The sequence below is a fragment of the Peromyscus californicus genome, unplaced genomic scaffold (genome assembly GCF_007827085.1).
Source record: "Peromyscus californicus insignis strain IS unplaced genomic scaffold, ASM782708v3 Scaffold_2__1_contigs__length_46816999, whole genome shotgun sequence".
NCBI classification, from domain to species: domain Eukaryota; kingdom Metazoa; phylum Chordata; class Mammalia; order Rodentia; family Cricetidae; genus Peromyscus; species Peromyscus californicus.
In genome coordinates this window covers 12,346,950-12,365,433 of record NW_026294540.1, presented here as the reverse complement: position 1 = coordinate 12,365,433, position 18,484 = coordinate 12,346,950, and the positions used below count along the sequence as shown (strand labels likewise).

General features: G+C 55.3%; 1 protein-coding gene and 1 pseudogene across 10 annotated transcripts in view; both read left to right on the top strand.

Moving 5' to 3' along the window:
- Cux2 (cut like homeobox 2) overlaps positions 1 to 18,484 on the top strand; it is a 194,940-nt gene that overhangs the window by 152,106 nt on the left and 24,350 nt on the right. For all 10 annotated transcript variants that reach the window (XM_052755287.1, XM_052755292.1, XM_052755288.1 and 7 more), the window contains 6 exons: positions 10,362 to 10,496; positions 12,056 to 12,173; positions 13,422 to 13,498; positions 14,876 to 14,942; positions 16,333 to 16,381; positions 17,671 to 17,775. In XM_052755287.1, coding sequence (XP_052611247.1) covers positions 10,362 to 10,496; positions 12,056 to 12,173; positions 13,422 to 13,498; positions 14,876 to 14,942; positions 16,333 to 16,381; positions 17,671 to 17,775 — 551 coding nt within the window. The remainder of the gene's footprint in view (positions 1 to 10,361; positions 10,497 to 12,055; positions 12,174 to 13,421; positions 13,499 to 14,875; positions 14,943 to 16,332; positions 16,382 to 17,670; positions 17,776 to 18,484) is intronic.
- On the top strand, positions 14,139 to 14,278 carry LOC128121119 (uncharacterized; annotated as a pseudogene).

Here is an 18,484-nt window from a genome sequence, read left to right as displayed (position 1 = left end):
AATGTTTTAATGATTTCTTCGGGGAATCGGGAAGACGTATTTTTGTGCTCATTAAATGTTATCCGCAGACACAAGAAGCAAATGTCAGATGCGGAGGTTTTGGGGGGCTTGGAGTGCGTGCATGCACACACACACACACACACACACACACACACACACACACACACACACACACACACCACACTTCCCACCCCTGCGCAGCCGGGATGCACCGACTCTCCGTTGGTCTATGTCTTGACAGGCAAGTAATTTGTCGCAGTTCCCCCCACCCAAGTCCTGATTCAACATTTCCGTCTGAATGACTGGCTGCTGCCAGCGCGAGGCCTTGGCAGGCAGCGAGACGCGGGCTGATTGCTCAGCAACTATTTTGATAAGTGCGCAGTCCGTGTATCTGTAATTACGGAAGAAAACCGTAAATCTTTTGGATATTGTTCGCACAGATGTGGCACGAAGTGAGAAAAAAAAAAAAAAACCCAGTAAAATGTGTTAAAAGCGTAATTAATGTCATTGTTGTGAGGGAAGACTTGATTTAAACCCCTTGGCTTCAGCGTGCCGTGTTGATAGCTCACGTCTTCACTGTGCACAAGCCAAGTCGTCGGGGGGACCCGGCCCAGCCTCAGCAGGAGAACTTGGGGACCCGGTGACTAGAACACAGGAAAAAGGAAAGGGGAACCGGAGGAGAGAGCCAGGGAGGCCAGGGGGACACGTGGACACGCGACTGAGCCCACTGAAAGACAGGTGAGCAGCCCAAAAGGCTTCTTGGGTTTTCTTTGGGTTTCTAAAAGTCGGGTGCAAGATTTGAGAATCCCCTGCAGGTGTTCCTTTTGGGGTGAGATTGCTTGTGGAAGGGAAAAGGTTCCCGCTGCAGTGGCTGACATGCGTACACGGGACTGTGTCCTCCATGTACCGAGCTGCGTGACCTTAGCCAGGAGCCTCACCCTCTCTGGTCTCTATGTCTTTAGAAGAGAGGTCACAGGACCTTCTGGTTGGTTGGCACGAGGGTTTGATGCTCCGTGCGTGAGGGGGTTTCGAGGAACCTCCCATGGCCTGTTGGACATCGGGGTCCAAGGGCTGCAAGCGTCTGCTGTGGATCACACAGGGCTGTCACCTGTCTAGGACTCTGGGGGAGCTGTGTAAGCGACGGTGCTCCTGGGTCTGTGCAACAGGGAGCCCCTTGGCCAGGTTTCAGGGTTTTTAATGTGTCTTCCCAAGCCTAAAACAAAAAACAAAGGAAGAAACTTTTGCTTTACACACACGTACACACACGTGTGCACACACACACACACACACACTCAGATGACAGGAAATCTAGGAACTGCCGGTTGTCACCTCATTCTGTCGCCCCCTGTGAACTTCTGCGGAGTGGTGTCTGGCCCTCCCTGTGACCAGGGCCCTCCCTCCGGGTCCCCTTCCCCAGCATGAGTGCGGTTCCTCCCTGTGAGACTCCAGACCTGTCAGCTTCGATGCCTGGCTCCGACTCTTATGTGGCTGTTCTTGGGTGTCCTGAGCCCCTTCCCACACTGCCCATGCGCCGAGGGCTCAGTGCCGCCGTGCTGGGGTTCTTTGGATGAGAAAGAAAAAAATGTACAGAGGCAAGTACGTCGCAGCCTTGTCCTGATCGCAAACCCTGTGGTCAGAACAAATGAGATTGTTTCTCCTTGTTGGTCTGCCCAGCTCTTCTTTTTTTTACACCTTCACACAGGGTGTTCTCATACGTTGTATTCTGCAAACTGACCGTTGTGTTACTCTTCCATTTGTGTCAGGACTTAATGATGATTGATTTGTCAATGCTCTTTGTATATTAGGGTTAGGAGCGTTGGGGCTGGTAGACATGTTTGGCATTTTCTCTCCTAAACTGACTTTTGCCTTTTTAACTTTGTTCGTGACCTCTTACGTACGGTACCTAGCAGACGTGCAGGTGACGATTTCTAGAAAGTAGAAATTCTTACAAACTCTTTCTTTATGTGTCCTGTTTTTAAATGCGTTTTCACCCGAGGGTTGGGAGGGGTTTGGGGGTATTCTTGAGATCTTTTTAAAATTTGGAATCTGAGCCTTGTGAAATAGATTTTTGATGGCAGCAGGAAGTAAAATAGTTGCTTTTGAGATTGGTCCCAAATGACTAATTCTAGCGCCATCTAGTGGTCAAGCCGCGTCACTGCCATGGCAAAGAGCGCGTTTCGCGTTTCGTATGATTGGAAACTGGTGGCCACTGTTCCAGCTACCACCCCCTCCTTCCCTCCCTCCCTCCCTCCCTCCTTCCATGCTTGTGTCTCTAGGGAGAGAAACACTTCATTTGAGCTCAGGTGGAAAACAGAGGTGCCATCTTGCCAGGACGTTTCTGGGGTGCTGTCTGCATGACAGGCATCTTGCCAGCCCCTCAAAGGCACAAGCTTGCTGACACCCCCCCACACACACACACTCACTCATACACCCCCACCTCAAGGTCAGCTCAGAGAGGTCAAGTCGCTTGCTGGAGGTCACACAGCAGAGAGGCACCGGAACCCAAGCCCTGCCTGCGGTTTCCGATGTCCACCCTCGCTGCAGAATTCATGCATGCCTCGAAGGACTTTGGGAAAACGGCCACACGGGAGATGTGTGGAAAGAGGGGGCCACCGTGGGAGAGGCTTTAGTGCCAGTCCTTTAGGGGAGCTGGGGCAGGAGGACAGGGAGGCCCTTGCTGAAAACCAGCTGCTCTCACTAGCAGAGTCCCGGCATCTCCTCCTGTGTGAACCCCCAGAGCTGAGGGATGCAAAGAGCTGCACATTGGGGTGGGGGGAGCAGAGGAAGAGGAGGGCTCTGGGCTGCAGCGATAGGCCAGGCCCCACTCTGCCAGTCCGCTTCTCCCCCCATGCCTGGCTCTTCCCTGGCCCGTTTCCCCTGACACATAAGATGTAGACGGGGTACCCCGTCTCTACGGGGCTGTGGGGCAGCACAGACCCCCCCCCCCAGCCTGCTCCCTGCCACACACTTGTCCCCCTGTGCCACTCCTTTGGCAAATACTGAGTGCTTGCTGTTCGTCGGCCTCTCCGCTGCCTCAGAGGCAGGGTGTTACGTGAGATGGACCTCCTCCTGCTGTCCTGGGACGGTCCGGTCCGTGTGGACTTCACACATGGAACTTTGTTTGCATATAGCATGTTTTGTGGGCTGGGTGGCTTTGAGAAACTGGCTCTCCCTCTCTGGGCTGCTGTCTTCCTCTGCACAGAGGAGCTCATTCCCTGCTACCTTTAGAAGTGCCGAACAGGACGGGATCTCGAGCACCTGGCTTGTAGGAACTGCTCAGTTGACAGTGGCTCTTGCTGTTGTGGCCGAAAATACCCAGTGCCAGGGAGGAAGCCTCCTCAGCCCTCCCCGTCTGTCAGCTCAGGCCACGGTGGGGAGAAAGGAGCGGGTAGGCCCATGGCTGTTGTAGAAGGAAGGGAGCCGTGGCCATCTGCTCGGGAAAAGTTAGGGCTCTGGATCAAAGTTAGTCTCCGTGCCATCCCCATGGGCACCGCCCGAGCCCAGATGGGAGCGGGCTACTGCCTGCGCTCGAGCTTGGAGTGGCGCGTGCATACTTCTGCATATATGTTTCTAAGCAGCCTCGTGGCCGGCCTTCTGGTTCCAGCATCCCCCAAATTCCTCAGTGTGCCACTTCGGGTGGATGCAGAAGGAGGAGAGGACCAGCCATCTTTTCCTGTGTTCCCAGCCCCTGTCTCTCACCAAGAGCACCACGTGGCATAGGCCAGGCTTTCCCACACAACAAGGATGCCCTCCACGCCCCCCCCGTCCTTAGCCACCCACGCATCAAGAGCAGGCCATGGCCCTGAGCCACACACTCTCCCTCTCTCTTGTCCCCTTCCCCGTCTGTGGCCGCCCTGGCCTCTGGTCCCCCTTTCTAGAAGTCCAGTTGGTTTAGCTTATCCACAAGCTTGCTTGTTCATACGCTTCGGGTTTGGGGGTTCCCCGCTTTTGCTTTTGAGAAATCTAGGTTGGATCAAAGTGCTCCTGTGTCCCCCGGGGCCGCTGTCCCACCCCGTCCCACATGGACCCTAGCTATAAGGAGCCTCTAGGGGAGGTGACGCCTCACTCACTGTGTCCCTAGCCTGGTGTCCCAGGAAGCTGAGCCAGGCAGAGAGGACTGGAGGGGACCCACCTCGGTGCCCGTGGCCTCTCTGAGCCCCCACACCCTCATCTGTAACTGTGGACCGTAGTCATGAGGACCCATTGAGGCCTTGTCACTGGGACAGAGACTCTAGTGGCTGGGGGAGGGGAGAGCACCCTCCCTTCTTCAGCCTGACCTGGGCTGTGTCTCCAGATACATCCTGTTGACTAGAACATTCTCCTTCACCACCATGCTGCCTCTGCTCAGTGTTACCCCCAGACAGGTCTCACCTGCCCAGCCTACCCCACGAGCCCATTCTTTCTGACATGCCCCCCCATCTCTGCCATGGCCTCATCTGTCTCCTGGCCCTCTGTCCCATCTGAGTGGTGGCTGCAGGAGGCCCTGGCAGTGTGTGGCGGGAGGAGGAACCAGGCCTGGCACTTAGTAGGTGCTCAACATCCGTGAGTCTGGCTGCTGCGGCAACAGGCTTGCGGCCCACAGCTCTGGAGGTCAGAGGTCAAGGCCTGCCTCCCAGGGCTGCGTCTTGCAGGTTTGGGGAAGAGTCCTCTGCCTTCCCCAGCTTCCCCTCCGGCCAGCACGATGAGCGGTTTGGTCACTTTCCAGAACCTGTCTGTAGCCTTGACTCTTCCGTGAACCCTGAGGTGGTCCCACCATCCAGTCATGGTCCGTCCCTCAGAGACTCCATGCAGGGCCCCTAGGTGACTGCTTCCGGCTTCCTCCTCCATCACACTTCCCAGACAAGCCACATTTATTGAACGTGTGCCATGTGACCGGCCAGTGCTGGGCCCCAGGGAGGGAGGAGACGACATGGAAGCCAGGGTCCAGCTCCAGGTCAAGGGCTCTTCTGTTGTTCAGTCTGTGACCACACACAGGTAGCAATGAGGCCACCCCCACCCCCACCCCAGGAAGCCTGGCTGGCTGTCCCCAGCTTGCCATGGTCACCGCCCACAGCTGCCGGGACCAGTGTGAGTAGCCTCCATCTTGCTCCCTCTTTGGACAGATTGCACATCGTGTCTGTGAGTCTTCCCACTGCCCTTGAGCTGAGCTACAGGAGTGGTGGCCTGGGTCATGCCCTGAATTGCCACAGCACCCGGTACAGTCCCTGCACTGACCGGCTCGGGGTGCACACCCCCCTCCCTCTGCCTGACTTCCGGCTCTGAGTCACTGATCCCCAGGGAGGACTGGAATAGGAGGAATATGCCCAGGGTTCTAGAGGTTGCCAGTTCAGGGTCAGGGCAGAAGGATGGCCTATGCTGAAGCCCCGCCTCCTGCACAGTGTCCCCCGGAGAGCTTGGCCCGTGAACCTGAGCAGGTGGCCCCGGCAAGGCGGGTAAGTGTGACACAGACCTGAGTATTTTCAGTCACTGCTGGGAGCAGTTTGGCTCTTGTGGTCTTGAGGGAACTCAGTGGGGGATCCAGGCACTGCCCCCCATTCCCCCACCGCCCTCTCCTCTCGGGTGCTCTGTTGCAGGAGGGAGACATAGCAATCTCGCTAGCAGGGACCCTAACAGTGCAGTGTGTGGACCTGAGGCCTGCACTGTCGGGGGCCCTGTGAGCTGACCTGTCCCTTGCTGACCCTGTGTGGTGTGTCCCCTTGTTATCTCCAGGTATAACATATAGGGAAACTGAGGCCCAAGGCACCCTAAGCCACTTTCCCAGGCAGTGTCATAGCCTTGACCTTGACCTCAAGGTTCTCCTCGTCACAGGCCCCGGAAGTGGACCAAACAAGAGGATGGCAGACTCCCTAGGGAGCTCTAGGGTCCCTCCATACCCACCAGCTGGAACATGGGGAATCTCAGGTAGCCTGCCCTGGAGATCTACCTGGGGGGGGGTCCCTTCTCCCATTGCCTCACCCTGGGGCAGTACCATCACCTGTGCCTCAGTTTCCCCATCTGTGCAACAGAGATACAATATCACTTGCCTCCCATCACGGCAGTGAAAGTCACATGGCCGGGAGGACTCCGTTATAGCACTGGGTTGGGAGTCAGCGGCAAATGAAGGGAGCCAGCCTGTCTCCAGGGGAGCCTTCTGTGTGGCCTCAGGAGTCCCAGAGTGGAGTTATCTCAGAGCAAGGAGGCTGGACGCCATTTTTCTCGAGAACTGATGACAGCATGTGGGGTCGTCTTCACAGAGCATCACTGTGGGCTGGCTGACCCCAGCACACCTGAGATCCAGTGAGCACTTGGCTCTTGGGGTGACGGCAGCAGCCAGTGCCTCACCTCGCTCAGGTCCCACGCTCCTGCCCTCGAGACTCTGAGCAGCGGTGACTGCGCAGAGCCACATGGACAGCGGGGGCCCGTGGTTGTTCCCACCCTGAGTCACACCACCTCTCCCTCCCTGCCTTTTATCCATTTGTGTAGGTGTGCAGAGGATCAAACCCAGAGCCTCACACTAGCTAGGAAAGCGCTCTGGGCTAGCCACATCTCCAGCCTCCCTGACCCCACCTCACTCCACCCCATCCCCATAGCCAGGGTCTTATGTAGCTCAGGCTGACCTTGAGCAGTGCCTCATCCTCCTGTCTCCAGAGTGCTGGGATTAGAGGTGTGCGCCACCACTCCTGCTTTATGGGGAGTCAGTATTGAAACCCAGGGCTCCATTCACGTTATAACAACCAAGCCACATCCCCAGGCTTCCTGTTATCAAGTTGCCCTTTGAACTTGCAATCCTCCTGCCCCGGCCCCCAGAGAAGTTGAGTTGACAGGCCCCATCACCAGGCCCAGCTCAGTGCCTTCTTTTTAAGCTCCCCGTTAATGCCTCCCGGGACGTAAGAACTGCCCACTCCACATTCCTGCCACCTCTCCTGTGTGGAGCCCAGACTCCCTGGACAGAACATACAGTCTGTCAGGAACCCCTCAAGGAGGGCAAAGGGCTGTGTCCTGGTCTCTGTGAACAGCAGGTGACAGGCACCCTTTCCTGCCCCCGTGCGGTCCGTTGGCCTGGCCTTCTGGGCCCCTTTGCCACAGTCTAGAACTTCCTCGACCCCATGGCCTCCTCTGCCTGTGCTCTCCCGTGTTTATCTAACTTCCCGGATGACCCCTGCAAACCCCCGGTGCCTCCTGGCGCCTTTTTCTTCCTTCCTCAAAAAAAAAAAAAAAAAAAAAAAAAAGAAACCAGGCCACAATAGAAAGCAATTCCTTGAACTTATTAAAAAATCTAGACTTGTAAATTAATTTGTTCGTGTTGCACAAAGGCAGTGCAGACGGGCTCGTTAGCATGCACACAACAAATAATTAGAGATGAATTTTTAGCCGGCCTGCCTAATGCGCTCGCTGGGTTAATTATGTCAATGTATAATTACACCAGCCCGGGGAGGCATAATGGCACACCCCGCTGAGCAGGCCCGGCCTAATGACAGGCGTTGGGGGGGGGGGGGGCGCGTTGCTGACAGAGGAGAGCCACTGCCAAGTCCCTCACACCTGCTCACCTCAGTGCACGCACCATCCAGCCACCGCCACCTCAACAACCAGGAGACAAAAGACCGACTTGTTCCAGCCAGACCCGAAGGTGCTCCTAGGCGAGCACGGTGCTTGTCTAGACTGTCCGGCTTCAGCCAGGTTCTGTGAGAAGGGGTGAAGCAAGAATGGATGTGACCCCAGCATCCTTGGCTGGATGAGTCTGACTGTGGTGGGACCCGCGAAGGGCACACGGGGGTGGGGTGGGGGGGTGGGGGGGTGTGTGTTTTTGTCTGAGAGGATGGACGCGATGTGGAGGCCTCCCTGGAAGAGGTGGCATGTGAGCTGCTGGAAGGGGAAGGGAGCATGTTCTTGCTGGCACGCTCCTAAGCCTAGCCTCTGAGGTGAGGACTGGGGGGCATCATGAGGAAGGGATAGTTAGGGTTTCTGTGTCTGGTGAGGTCTGGCGGGGGGAGGCTGCGTTGACCATTTTCTACGCTCCTCGTCACACAACCCCCCCCCCACCCCCACCCCCCGCCCTGGGTTCTGCCGTCTATGGTGAGGCACAGAAGGGGAACAGCTGCTTGTCAAAGGTGCACAGCAATCCTGAGACCCAAGTGGGTGAGCCAAGGGGAGAGGGCTCCAGGGGATGAGAAGGAGCCAGGGCCTCAGGTCCTGTGGTCCAGGACGCATCTGTGAACATTGCATGCACCTGCTGAGGCTATAATTGCACGCGCTGGGGACTGGCCACGTTCGTAAGATCCCATCAGAGACCCTGACCCCAATGTCACACCACCTGACTCCCCAAGCCTCGGTTGTTGTTTTTTTCCATGTGACAATGGGTGGGACATGGGGGCACAGAGGACTGTGGTTGCTGTTCCTATGCTGGGCCCTGTCACCTGCAAGGTGCCTTTCCCCTCGACCTCTCGGGTGCTTTGGGTGTGATGGCGAGTATGGTAATATATTGTGTATCAAATAAAGCTTGCCTGAGCATCAGAGGACAGAGCCAGCCACTAGATTAAACATAGAAGCCAGGCAGTGGTGGCGCATGCCTTTAATCCTAGCACTTGGAAGGCAGGGATTCGTCTGGATCTCTGTGAGTTCAAAGCCACCCTGGACCACATGAGATTGACTCAGTCTAGGAGAGAAACAGAGCCGGCAGTGGTGGCGCACACCTTTAATCCTAGTACTTGGGAGTCACACGCCTTTAATCCCAGCACTTGAGATGCCATGCCTCTGCTACCAGTATTTGGGAAGCACACACATCATTAATCCCAGCACTAGGAAGGAAGTGAAATGGCTGGGCAGAGAAGGGCAGGGAAGGCGTGAGGAGACAGGAACCAGAGCCCTTTCGGCTGAGGACTCAGAGGCTTTCAGTCAGAGGATTGGTGGAGACAGGATCTAGCCTCCCTTTCCGCCTGAGGATTCAGTAGTGGTGAGAAGTTTCTCTAGCGGTTTCTTCCTTTGTCTCTCTGATCTTTCAGCAATTACCCCAATATCTGGCTCCGGGTTTTTATTATAAGACCATTTAGGATTCGTGCAACAGGCGAGGCCAACATCTTGGGGTGGGTTTTCTTGTACTTAACTGATACGTGTCTCAGCCTGTGGCGTGTCTACCCAGGGGTGAGAGCTTTACTGGAAATAGGGATCGAGGGGCTCCAGGAACAGTGGAACAGTCACAGAACTGATGGTCAGTTCGACTGCGAGGGCCTGGAAAGGTAGGGACCAGGTCCCACCAGGTCGAACATCCTTACTCAGCGTGGCCCGCTCAGGACTTCTGTTGCCTCATGCAGTGTGCAGGGCCCCTTTGTGAGTCCGACCGTAACAGCAGAAGTCAGTTGCATGCTGATTGAGACCCTAGGCACGGGAGAGGGAGTTCCCAAAACGTCCAAGCATCCTAGAAGACTCCGAGGGGCCTCCCAACCTTCGCAGTGCATAGCCACAGGCAGGCATGGTGCTGGAGGAGGAGCTGAGAACTTTGCATTCTAATCCGTGGGCAGTAGGCAGAGACTAGGATAGGGCCTGGCAGCTGGGTGTGGTGTCATGCGCCACACTCGGGAGGCAGAGGCAGGCAGATCTCTGTGAGTTCGAGGCCAGCCTGGTCTACAGAGGGAGTTCCAGGACAGCCAGGACTACATAGAGATGCCCCATCTGAAAACAAAACAAAAACAAATAATAAAGAAAAAGGTTGGGCCTGGCATGGGCCTTTGAAACCTCCAAGCCCATGCCCGCTGACAAACCCCAACAAGGCCACACCTCCTAATCCTTCCCAAACAGTTCCACTAACGGGAAATAAGCATATCACCATGTGAGCCTAGGAGGGCCGTTCTCATTCACCACAGGTGGTTCAGCGGGTGCTGCTCTTGCAGAGGACCCAGGTTTGTTTCCCAGCACCCTCGTAAGTTGGCTCACAACCACCTGGAACTCCAACTCGGGGGCATCTGACACCTCTGAGGCCACCTGCACTCATGTGCACATACCGCCCCCCCGTAATTTAAAAATATGTTTTTAACTTTTGTTTTTGTTTGTTTGTTTGTTTGTTTTTGCTTTTTTTCAAGACAGGGTTTCTCATGTAGCTTTGGTGCCTGTCCTGGATCTCGCTCTATAGCCCAGGCTGGCCTCGAACTCACAGAGATCCGCCTGCCTCTCTGCCTCCCCAGTGCTGGGAATTAAATGCGTGTGCCACCACCACCCGACGTGTTTTTAATTTTTAAAATAAATTAAAGAAATAAAAAGTTATCCCTGCTTTCCGTAGCCATCAGAGCGATCCCCAAGTGACTCTAACGTACTTTTCCCCAGCTTTCTGTGGAAGGGCGTCGTGGTCCCCTGACCTCCACCTCCCCACTTTCTCTCTCTCTCTCCTTCAGACGCTATTCCTTCTTTTGAGGTGGCGCGGACTCTGGACGACAGACTGCAGCGCCCCAGCTTTGACCCCAGTGGGCAGCGCCTACAAGACGTGCACGTCTCGTGGAAGAGGTGCCCAGAGCCGCCCAGTGTCAGAGGTACTGATGATGCCACCACCGGATGATGGTAGGGCAAACCTGCACGTTGGAGATTCAGCCAGACCTGAGCGCCCTTTGGGGTCGTGGGGCAGGAGCTGGACTCCGCTGCCTCGAGTGACAGTGGGTTATGGTGGCAGGGCTGCAGGATCTGCCATCTCGGGCCCTACCACCTTGTGCCCACGGCATCCAGTCAGAGCAGCGCTGACCACCGCGCCTGAACGTTCCAGCCCTCAGGAGACCAAAGACCAGCCCGAGCTGTGTAGACTTTGTCTCGGGGGAAAAAAAAATTGTATAAACAGACAACACCCTGTGGTATGGCCAAGGGGAAGGTTTTTATTGTAGATATGAGAGAGGGAGCAGCCAGAGGCATCTGGAAGGGTCTGGAGCAGAGAGAAAGTAGTAGGCTGAACGTGGCCAGCAGACTGGACCAACGGGGCCATGAGGAAAAGCAGGGGCAGAGAGGGGCGAGGAGATAGATTGAGAGAGAGAAAAATGCCAGACAAAAAGCCGAGCTGGGGGAGGGAAGCCCGTGAGCTGGGGGAGTTTAGGAGCCTAGGATGCTGGCATGGACTGGGAAATGTGTAACAGGTCCTTGTCATCCTGAGGGAGCCTGGAGGCCAGCCCGTGTCCACTGGTGTACGCTAATAGACGCCACAGGTAGCCGTTGGTCCCTTCTGCCAGTGGTAAAGGAAATCGCTCCTTTTGGTAGAAGGGGAGCCAGCTTTACAAGTTCCCGAGAAGGCCGGCTTTTTGTCTAACCCCAGAATTTGGGGAAATGGAATCTCTTTTGGTCCTGACACACACAAAAAAAAAACCACACAAACAGATAATATCATGAATGTCCGTCAAAAATAGTTAAGGTGGAAGGTCTTATGTGTATGTTAGCACAATTTTAAAAATAATAGGGAGGACAGAGGGGGCATGGGTGTGCTGTCTGAGGCTGGAACTTTGGGAACTTGGCTTTGTGTCCCAGTTAGCGTTACTGTTGCTGTGATGAAACCCCATAACCATGAGCAGGTTGGGAAGGAAAGGGTTGATTTGGCTTACACTTCCACATCACTGAAGGAAGTCAGGAACTCCAGCAGGGCGGGAACCCGGAGGCAGGGAGCTGATGCAGAGGCCGTGGAGGGGTGCCGCTGACTGGCTTGCGCCCCATGGCTTGCTCAGCCTGCTTTCCTATAGAACCCAGGACCACCAGCCCAGGGATGGCACCACCCACCGTGGGCTGGGCCCTTCCCCGTCAATCACTAATTAAGAAAATGCCCTACTGGCCTTTCTACAACCCTATATTATGGAAGTATTTTCTTAATTGAGGTTCCCTCCTCTCAGATGATGCTAGCCTGTCCTGTGCCAAGTTGACATAAAAACGAGCTAGCACGCTTTGTAATCATGCCAGCCCAGAAGCCAGTGGGTCCCAACCCCCCCATTTCCGCCCCCCCCCCCCCGCACGCGCGCGCGCTCTCTCTAATGATAAATTGAGGGACTGATCCCCGGTGGCCTGTGGAGAGCTCCCGTGACGGCAGCTGAGTGATGAGTGTGGTCCTCCCTGTCTTCCACAGAGCAGAACGAGGGGACGTGCCCTACCGGGCACACGCCGGCCAACGGCAGCCACCTGCACACCCAGCACACCCTCCTGACAGACACCTTGTTGCAGAAGGATGAGGCCGAGAGACAGAAGTGAGGAGGGAGGGAGGGAGGGAGGGAGGGGGGAGGGGGGGAGGGCCGCCCAGGAAGCCCGCCTGGGTCAGTCAAGGGCAGGTGGGAGATGGGGAAGGGTGAGGGACCCTCAGGCAGGCCCTAGGACTCTTACCTCACTCTTCAAGCCTCAGTTACCCTGTCTGGGGAATGGGTTGGTCTGGGAACATTTATCAGTCTTATCCAAAAAGAAATAGCAGGATTTCTGTGTGTGTGTGCTAGTTTAGTTTTTATATATGGATTAAGACTTGTATCTGGGGCCTTTGGTCACACGGTCATGGGGCTCTTGTCAGTTGTACCTGTAGCAGAACCCAGGCACAGCTCCTGCTCCCTGGGAACACCAGCGCTTTCCTTACCGTACTCTTAAAAACGCCTACGGGTTAGATGAGACCTGCCAGCCTTGTCTAGGGCCTTCCCTTTGATGCAGTATCAGCGGATGATAGACATCCGTGTCACCCAGACAGAGTCTGCCAGCACCAACGCTGGCACATCGGTGAGCTGGCCAGGAGGAAGAAATAAAGATAAGCCGTGTCTATCAAATGGTGAAGAAAAATCCAGCAAGAGGGAGGAGATAGGATGGCAGGGTCTTTCTCAGGCCCCAGGGGGCACGGTTGGTGGGGGGGCAGGTAAAGCCCCCTGTTGGTGAGACTCCTGCAGGTATAGATGGGTGTGACCGGCCAAGGGAACAGCCAGGGCGAAGGCTGTGAGGTAGGAGAGGACATGAGAGTTACCAGAGGGGCATCCTGAGAGGGGAAGGTGACGCCAGACTTCAAGGTTCATTCCCAGTTAGGAGTGAGGCAGCTGGGTAGCTTTGGCTCCAGCTCTGGGTATAACCTTCCTCCAATCCCACTTGGGCCCCTTTTCTCCACCGCTAGAGCGATATCCCCCCTGAGAGAGGCCTCAGGGGGCTGGCTGAACATCCAAGCTCCTGCCATAGGCAGCAGAATGACCCTGTGGAACAGGAATAACACCAGGAAGGCTGACGATGCCGGACCCACGGCACCCACTGTGGTGGAGCCCCTCAGGAGTCCTGTTTATAGATAAACTGAGGCCCAACACACTGTCAGTGGCAGCCACAGGGGACCGTAGCATCCGGAGCGGGTTGTGGGAGTGGTGGGTGCACCAGGTCTGGATTCGGCATAGAATGAGGTGCAGACCATGGGGAGGGCCTTGCTCCGAGTGGGTCCAGGTCAGTCCCTGTAACCAGCATGAGCAGTCATGTTCCTGCAGGGGCCTCCAAGAAGTCCACGTCACCTTGGCAGCCAGGCTGGGGGAGGCAGAGGAGAAAATCAAGGTGTTACATTCAGGTATGACCCCTTGGCTCAGGTGATAGCCCTTGAAGCAGTATGGGGATCAAGCCATGAACTTGGGGAGATGGACTAGGCGTGCCCAAAGATGGAAGGGAAGCCAGAAATAGGGTGTAGAGAGCAACTCATTCAGCAGAGCTTGGATGGAACTAAATGGGGTTTGACTCTTCAACAGTGAGCATGCACTGGACCATGGGGGCAGTGGCAGACCATAGGGCACCTGGTGGAACCAGGTTGCCAGGAAAGTGACTACTGCCCTGGGCCACCAGGCAGGTTCTGGTGGCCCAGAGTGAGTAGCCTACCCTTTAGATTTCTCAGTGTTTAACTGGCGGAAAACTGAGACAGGTGGATTAAGGCTAGCCTAGGCTACATAGTGAGTTCCAAACAGCCTTAGACATATTGTGAAACTCTGTCCCTAAAAAACCAAAACAAAGAAAAACAAGACAGGACTGGAGAGATGGCTCAGAGGTTAAGAGCACTGCCTGATCTTCCAGAGGTCCTGAGTTCAATTCCCAGCAACCACATGGTGGCTCACAACCATCTGTACTGAGATCTGGCGCCCTCTTCTGGTGTGCAGGCATACATGCAGGCAGAACACTGTATCCGTAACAAATAAATCTTTAAGAAAAAAAAAGAAAGAATACTTACCTGGCAGGGGAGATACCATGATCACGAAGGTGGTTTTCCCAGGGCAAGGCTTATCCATTGCACTCCGGATGTGCTGACCTCTGCGATTTCCCCAAATGCGGGAAACTCGACTGCATAATTTGTGGTAGTGAAAAAAGAAAAAAAAAAAAAAAGAAAGAAAGAAAAACAAGACCTCCCCCCCCCCAAAAAAAAAACCTTGGGATTTTTCTAGAAATCTCTCAGTGTCAATTCAGACTAGGGCTCCTGGCTTGTCGAAAGGCTGGCCTCAGGGTGGGTGGAAAGGCTCCACCCAGGCCTGCAGGGCAGGAAAGTGGACAGCCCCACAGTCCCACTAAGCCAAGGCTCCCTGCACTTCTCAGAGTGTAACACAGCGGTTCTCAACCTTCCTAACGCTGTAACCCTTTAATACAGTTCCTCATGTTGTGGTGACCCCCGGACTATAAAACTCTTTACACTGTCACTTTGCTATGTAATGGATCGTAATGTAATTACCTGATATGCGACCCCTGTGAAAGGACCATTCAACTCCAAGAGGGGTTGTGACCCACAGGTTGAGAACCCACTGCTCTAAGAGGCCCTCACCTGCCCCAGGCAGGAGGGTCCCTACCTTGCCAGCTCTCCATCCCTTGCCCACCCAAACTGCCTTCCGGTGTGTATGTGGCGGGGGGGGGGGGGGGGGGGGATCTGCCCAGCGGCTGCTGCTCCTCACTCGGTCTTTACCCCTCCCAGCGCTAAAAGCCACACAGACGGAGCTGCTGGAGCTGAGGAGGAAATATGATGAGGAGGCTGCGTCCAAGTAAGTGAGCTAGGGATGCCTGCGTCCCTCTGTGCACACACACACACACACACACACACACACACACACACACACACACGCGCGCATGCGCGCGTGGAGAGACAACCTCTTTCTGACTCTTCCCGTCTCTGTTCCTCATTCCCAGGCATGCACCTGACCCATCTTCCCATTCTGCTCACACACCATAGTCAAAACACCTTTGAGGGTACTGGAGAGATGGCTCAGAGGTTAAGAGCACTGACGGCTCTTCCAGAGGTCCTGAGTTCAATTCCCAGCAACCACATGGTGGCTCACAACCACCTGTAATGAGATCTGGTGCCCTCTTCTGGCCTGCAGGAATACATGCTGTATACATAATAAATAAGTAAATCTTAAAAAAAAAACCAAAAAACACCTTTGAGCCCACCTGAATGAAGCCACTGGGCAACCTCACCCCTGACCCCTGACCCCTGACCCAGGAGCTGTCCCCACTTCTCAACTTCCCAGGACAACCCGTGGAGGCCAAATGACAGCATTTAAATGACTCAGAATGCAAGCCCTTCTTCAGGTTTAAGACATCGCTCGCTCCGTGAGCATTTATCCAGCGCCTACTGTTTATCTGGTGTGAGCCCTTCTTTGGGTTTAAGACATCGCTTGCTCCGTGAACGTTTATCGAGCGCCTACTGTTTATCTGGTGCCGTGCTGAGACCCTGGGGGAAACATTAACTCCTGTCCTTGCTTTAGTCAGAGCAGACACAGACAGTGACAGGCCATGATACATCCATTCATAGTTACTATGGAGCACCTACTGTGTGCGAGCACTGTGCTGAGCATCTCCGAGAGAAGAGCTTGAGTGAGGCAAGGGCAGAGAAGGCAGGCGTGGCCCAGGCAAGCAACCTCTGGATGACACACTAGTGCACCGGGGGCGGTAGGGACAGCCGGTACAGGGCAGGCCTAGAGCATGTGGCAGCACAGGTGTGACCAGTGTCCCCCAGGTCCCAGAGTCCCACCAAGCTAGGCAGACCTGTCCTGGGCCCTCCATGTCACAGTGTGGGAGAAATCAATCGTCCCACAGAAGACACGCAACCCCCTTAGGGGGTCACGGCAGGCCTCCTGTGTGAGGGAGCTGATTCTTAGGGGGAAGGACGCTCGGTCGAGGTACAGTGGGGGGACAGCTTTGGTGATGGCTCCCCTGAGATTGGGGCCTTGACGGTGTCGGGGGCTGGGCTGCCTTCAAGAGGAGTTTTGAGGCCCGGTCCCCAGTTCCCAGCAGTCAGGATTCTTTTCCACCCTGTCTGTCTTCTCTCTGGTGGGGAGTGTGGACCGCAGCCTCCATGGCCCGCACTGTGGGGTAGAGGTCCAGGCGGAGGCTGCCAACCCGTCTCAGGGCCGCTTTCCTTTTGTGTCTCAGGGCAGATGAGGTCGGCCTGATCATGACAAACCTTGAAAAAGCCAACCAGGTGAGCAGGAGGCCGAAGCCTCCAGTGGGTGGGGGCAGGGCTGAGGTGGGAGGGCTGGCTGGGGGATACAGGCAGTGGGTAATAGATTGCTGACTCTGCTCTACCCAGGCCACTATGGATGACTGTTTATAGTTAATGCCCCCCACCTTTCCCCTCCTCCCAGTTAACCTCAGGCAGATACCATCTCATACATGCATGAGCCGATGGGTATCGCCAGTTCCTGAAAGTCGGGCGACTGGGCAAAGGGGAGCCACATGATTCCCCCGACCCCCTTTGCAGGCACCAGGCTGGTTGTCTGATAATGAAGCCAGTACCGTGTGTCCAAACTTTCAGATCTTTGCCAATGGCATGGGCTTGAGAAAAGAGATCACAGCCGGGTGTGGTGATAAACACCTGTGGTAGAGACAGGAGGACCAGGAGTGCAAGGTCATCCTCAGCGACATCTCAAGTTCAGAGCCAGCCCAGACTATAGAAGGTTCTGGAATAAATAACCAAGTAACTGCATGGGTAGAGTTAAGCTCTACCATAGACTCCTTTTAGCAAAGTACCCTGCTCTGTCTTTAAGCACTCAGGCCTCCTCTGATGTTTTTTTTTTTTTTTTTTTTTTTTTTTTTTTTAAAGATTTATTTATTTATTACGTATACAGCATGTATGACTGCAGGCCAGAAGAGGGCACCAGATCTCGTTACAGATGGTTGTGAGCCACCATGTGGTTGCTGGGAATTGAACTCAGGACCTCTGGAAGAGCAGTCAGTGCTCTTAACCTCTGAGCCATCTCTCCAGCCCTCCTCTGATGTTTTTAATGCCTCCGTTTTTGTGAAAGGGAAACTGAGGCCTTAGAAGGCCAAGGGGCTCTCCCAGAGGCCTGTCATAGCCTGTGGACCGGAGCCACCTCGGCAGATGCCCCCTCTGGAGCATAGTCTAGATCCAGTGCCTGAGAACAGACATAGGCCCGAGTATGTGTCAGAACCACCTGGGGATGGACACAGGCGGCCCCTTTCTGCCCTCCCCTCCCCAGCAGTAGGAATGTTCTCACCTTTGGGGTCCCAGGCACCCCAGCATCTAGAGACACCCCTGGCAGCCTCTGCTCTGTAATACCGTCTCACCAGATAAGGGAAGGCGAGGCTGCTCTCCTTTGTGCCCAGCTACAGGCTCGGTGACGGTGGTGAACCAGCCTGGGTTCAGGACCAACAACATGAAGACCTGGGTCCTTGGAGACCCAGGACGGTGCAGGTGTAGGGTCCCTGTGCCCTTTCGTCTCTCACTTGCTCCCCTCTTCTCCTCCCCAGCGAGCAGAGGCTGCCCAGCGGGAGGTGGAAAGCCTGCGGGAGCAGCTGGCCTCGGTCAACAGCTCCATCCGCCTGGCTTGCTGTTCCCCCCAGGGACCCGGTGGGGTAAGGATGCCCCTCGGAAGGGAGGGTGGCAGAGGGAAGGATTGGAGAAGGCCTCACCTCTGCACATAGGAAAAGTGGGTGGGCTCTGGGAGGGCGCTGTGCATGTGAGCAGGGACACAGGGAGGGCATTGTTGATGTCAGCCTAGTAAGACGGTTCCTCGGAACCTGTTGTACCAGCAAGATAACACTGTAGCCACCGTTCTGAGTCTTCGAACTTCCAATGACTGGTGTTTCACAAAAAGCCTAGTGTCTTCCTTTGGATGCCTCCCTCACCTTGCCTGTGAATGCTAGAATTGTTCGCAGGCCAGAGAGGTGTGCCCAGATTTGGGCAAGGTGACCGAGGTGCAGTGTGGGTGGTGGCCACCAGGGGGTGCTGCTGAACATTGGACTTGTATTGCTTGGTGGCCGCTTGGGACCTTGTGGCCCTGATCAGTCGCTAGAAGACGACTTAGGGCTTGTACTCAGCCCTTCAGTCCTAAAACTTAGAGATGACTCCCATGGGACCTGCCCCTTCCACCAGCCACATGCTATAAAGAGCCCATCTCAACTATCAGTCCCGAAGTCCCTAACAAAGTCAATCCATCTTTATCCTTTTCTCTGGCCAGCACCTCCTAGGGTCCTGGGGTCATTGCCTGCCTAAAGATTTGAGTCACCACCCACCATTCCGCCCTTACGTCCTCACCAGTCTGCCTCCTTGCCGTGTTCCTGC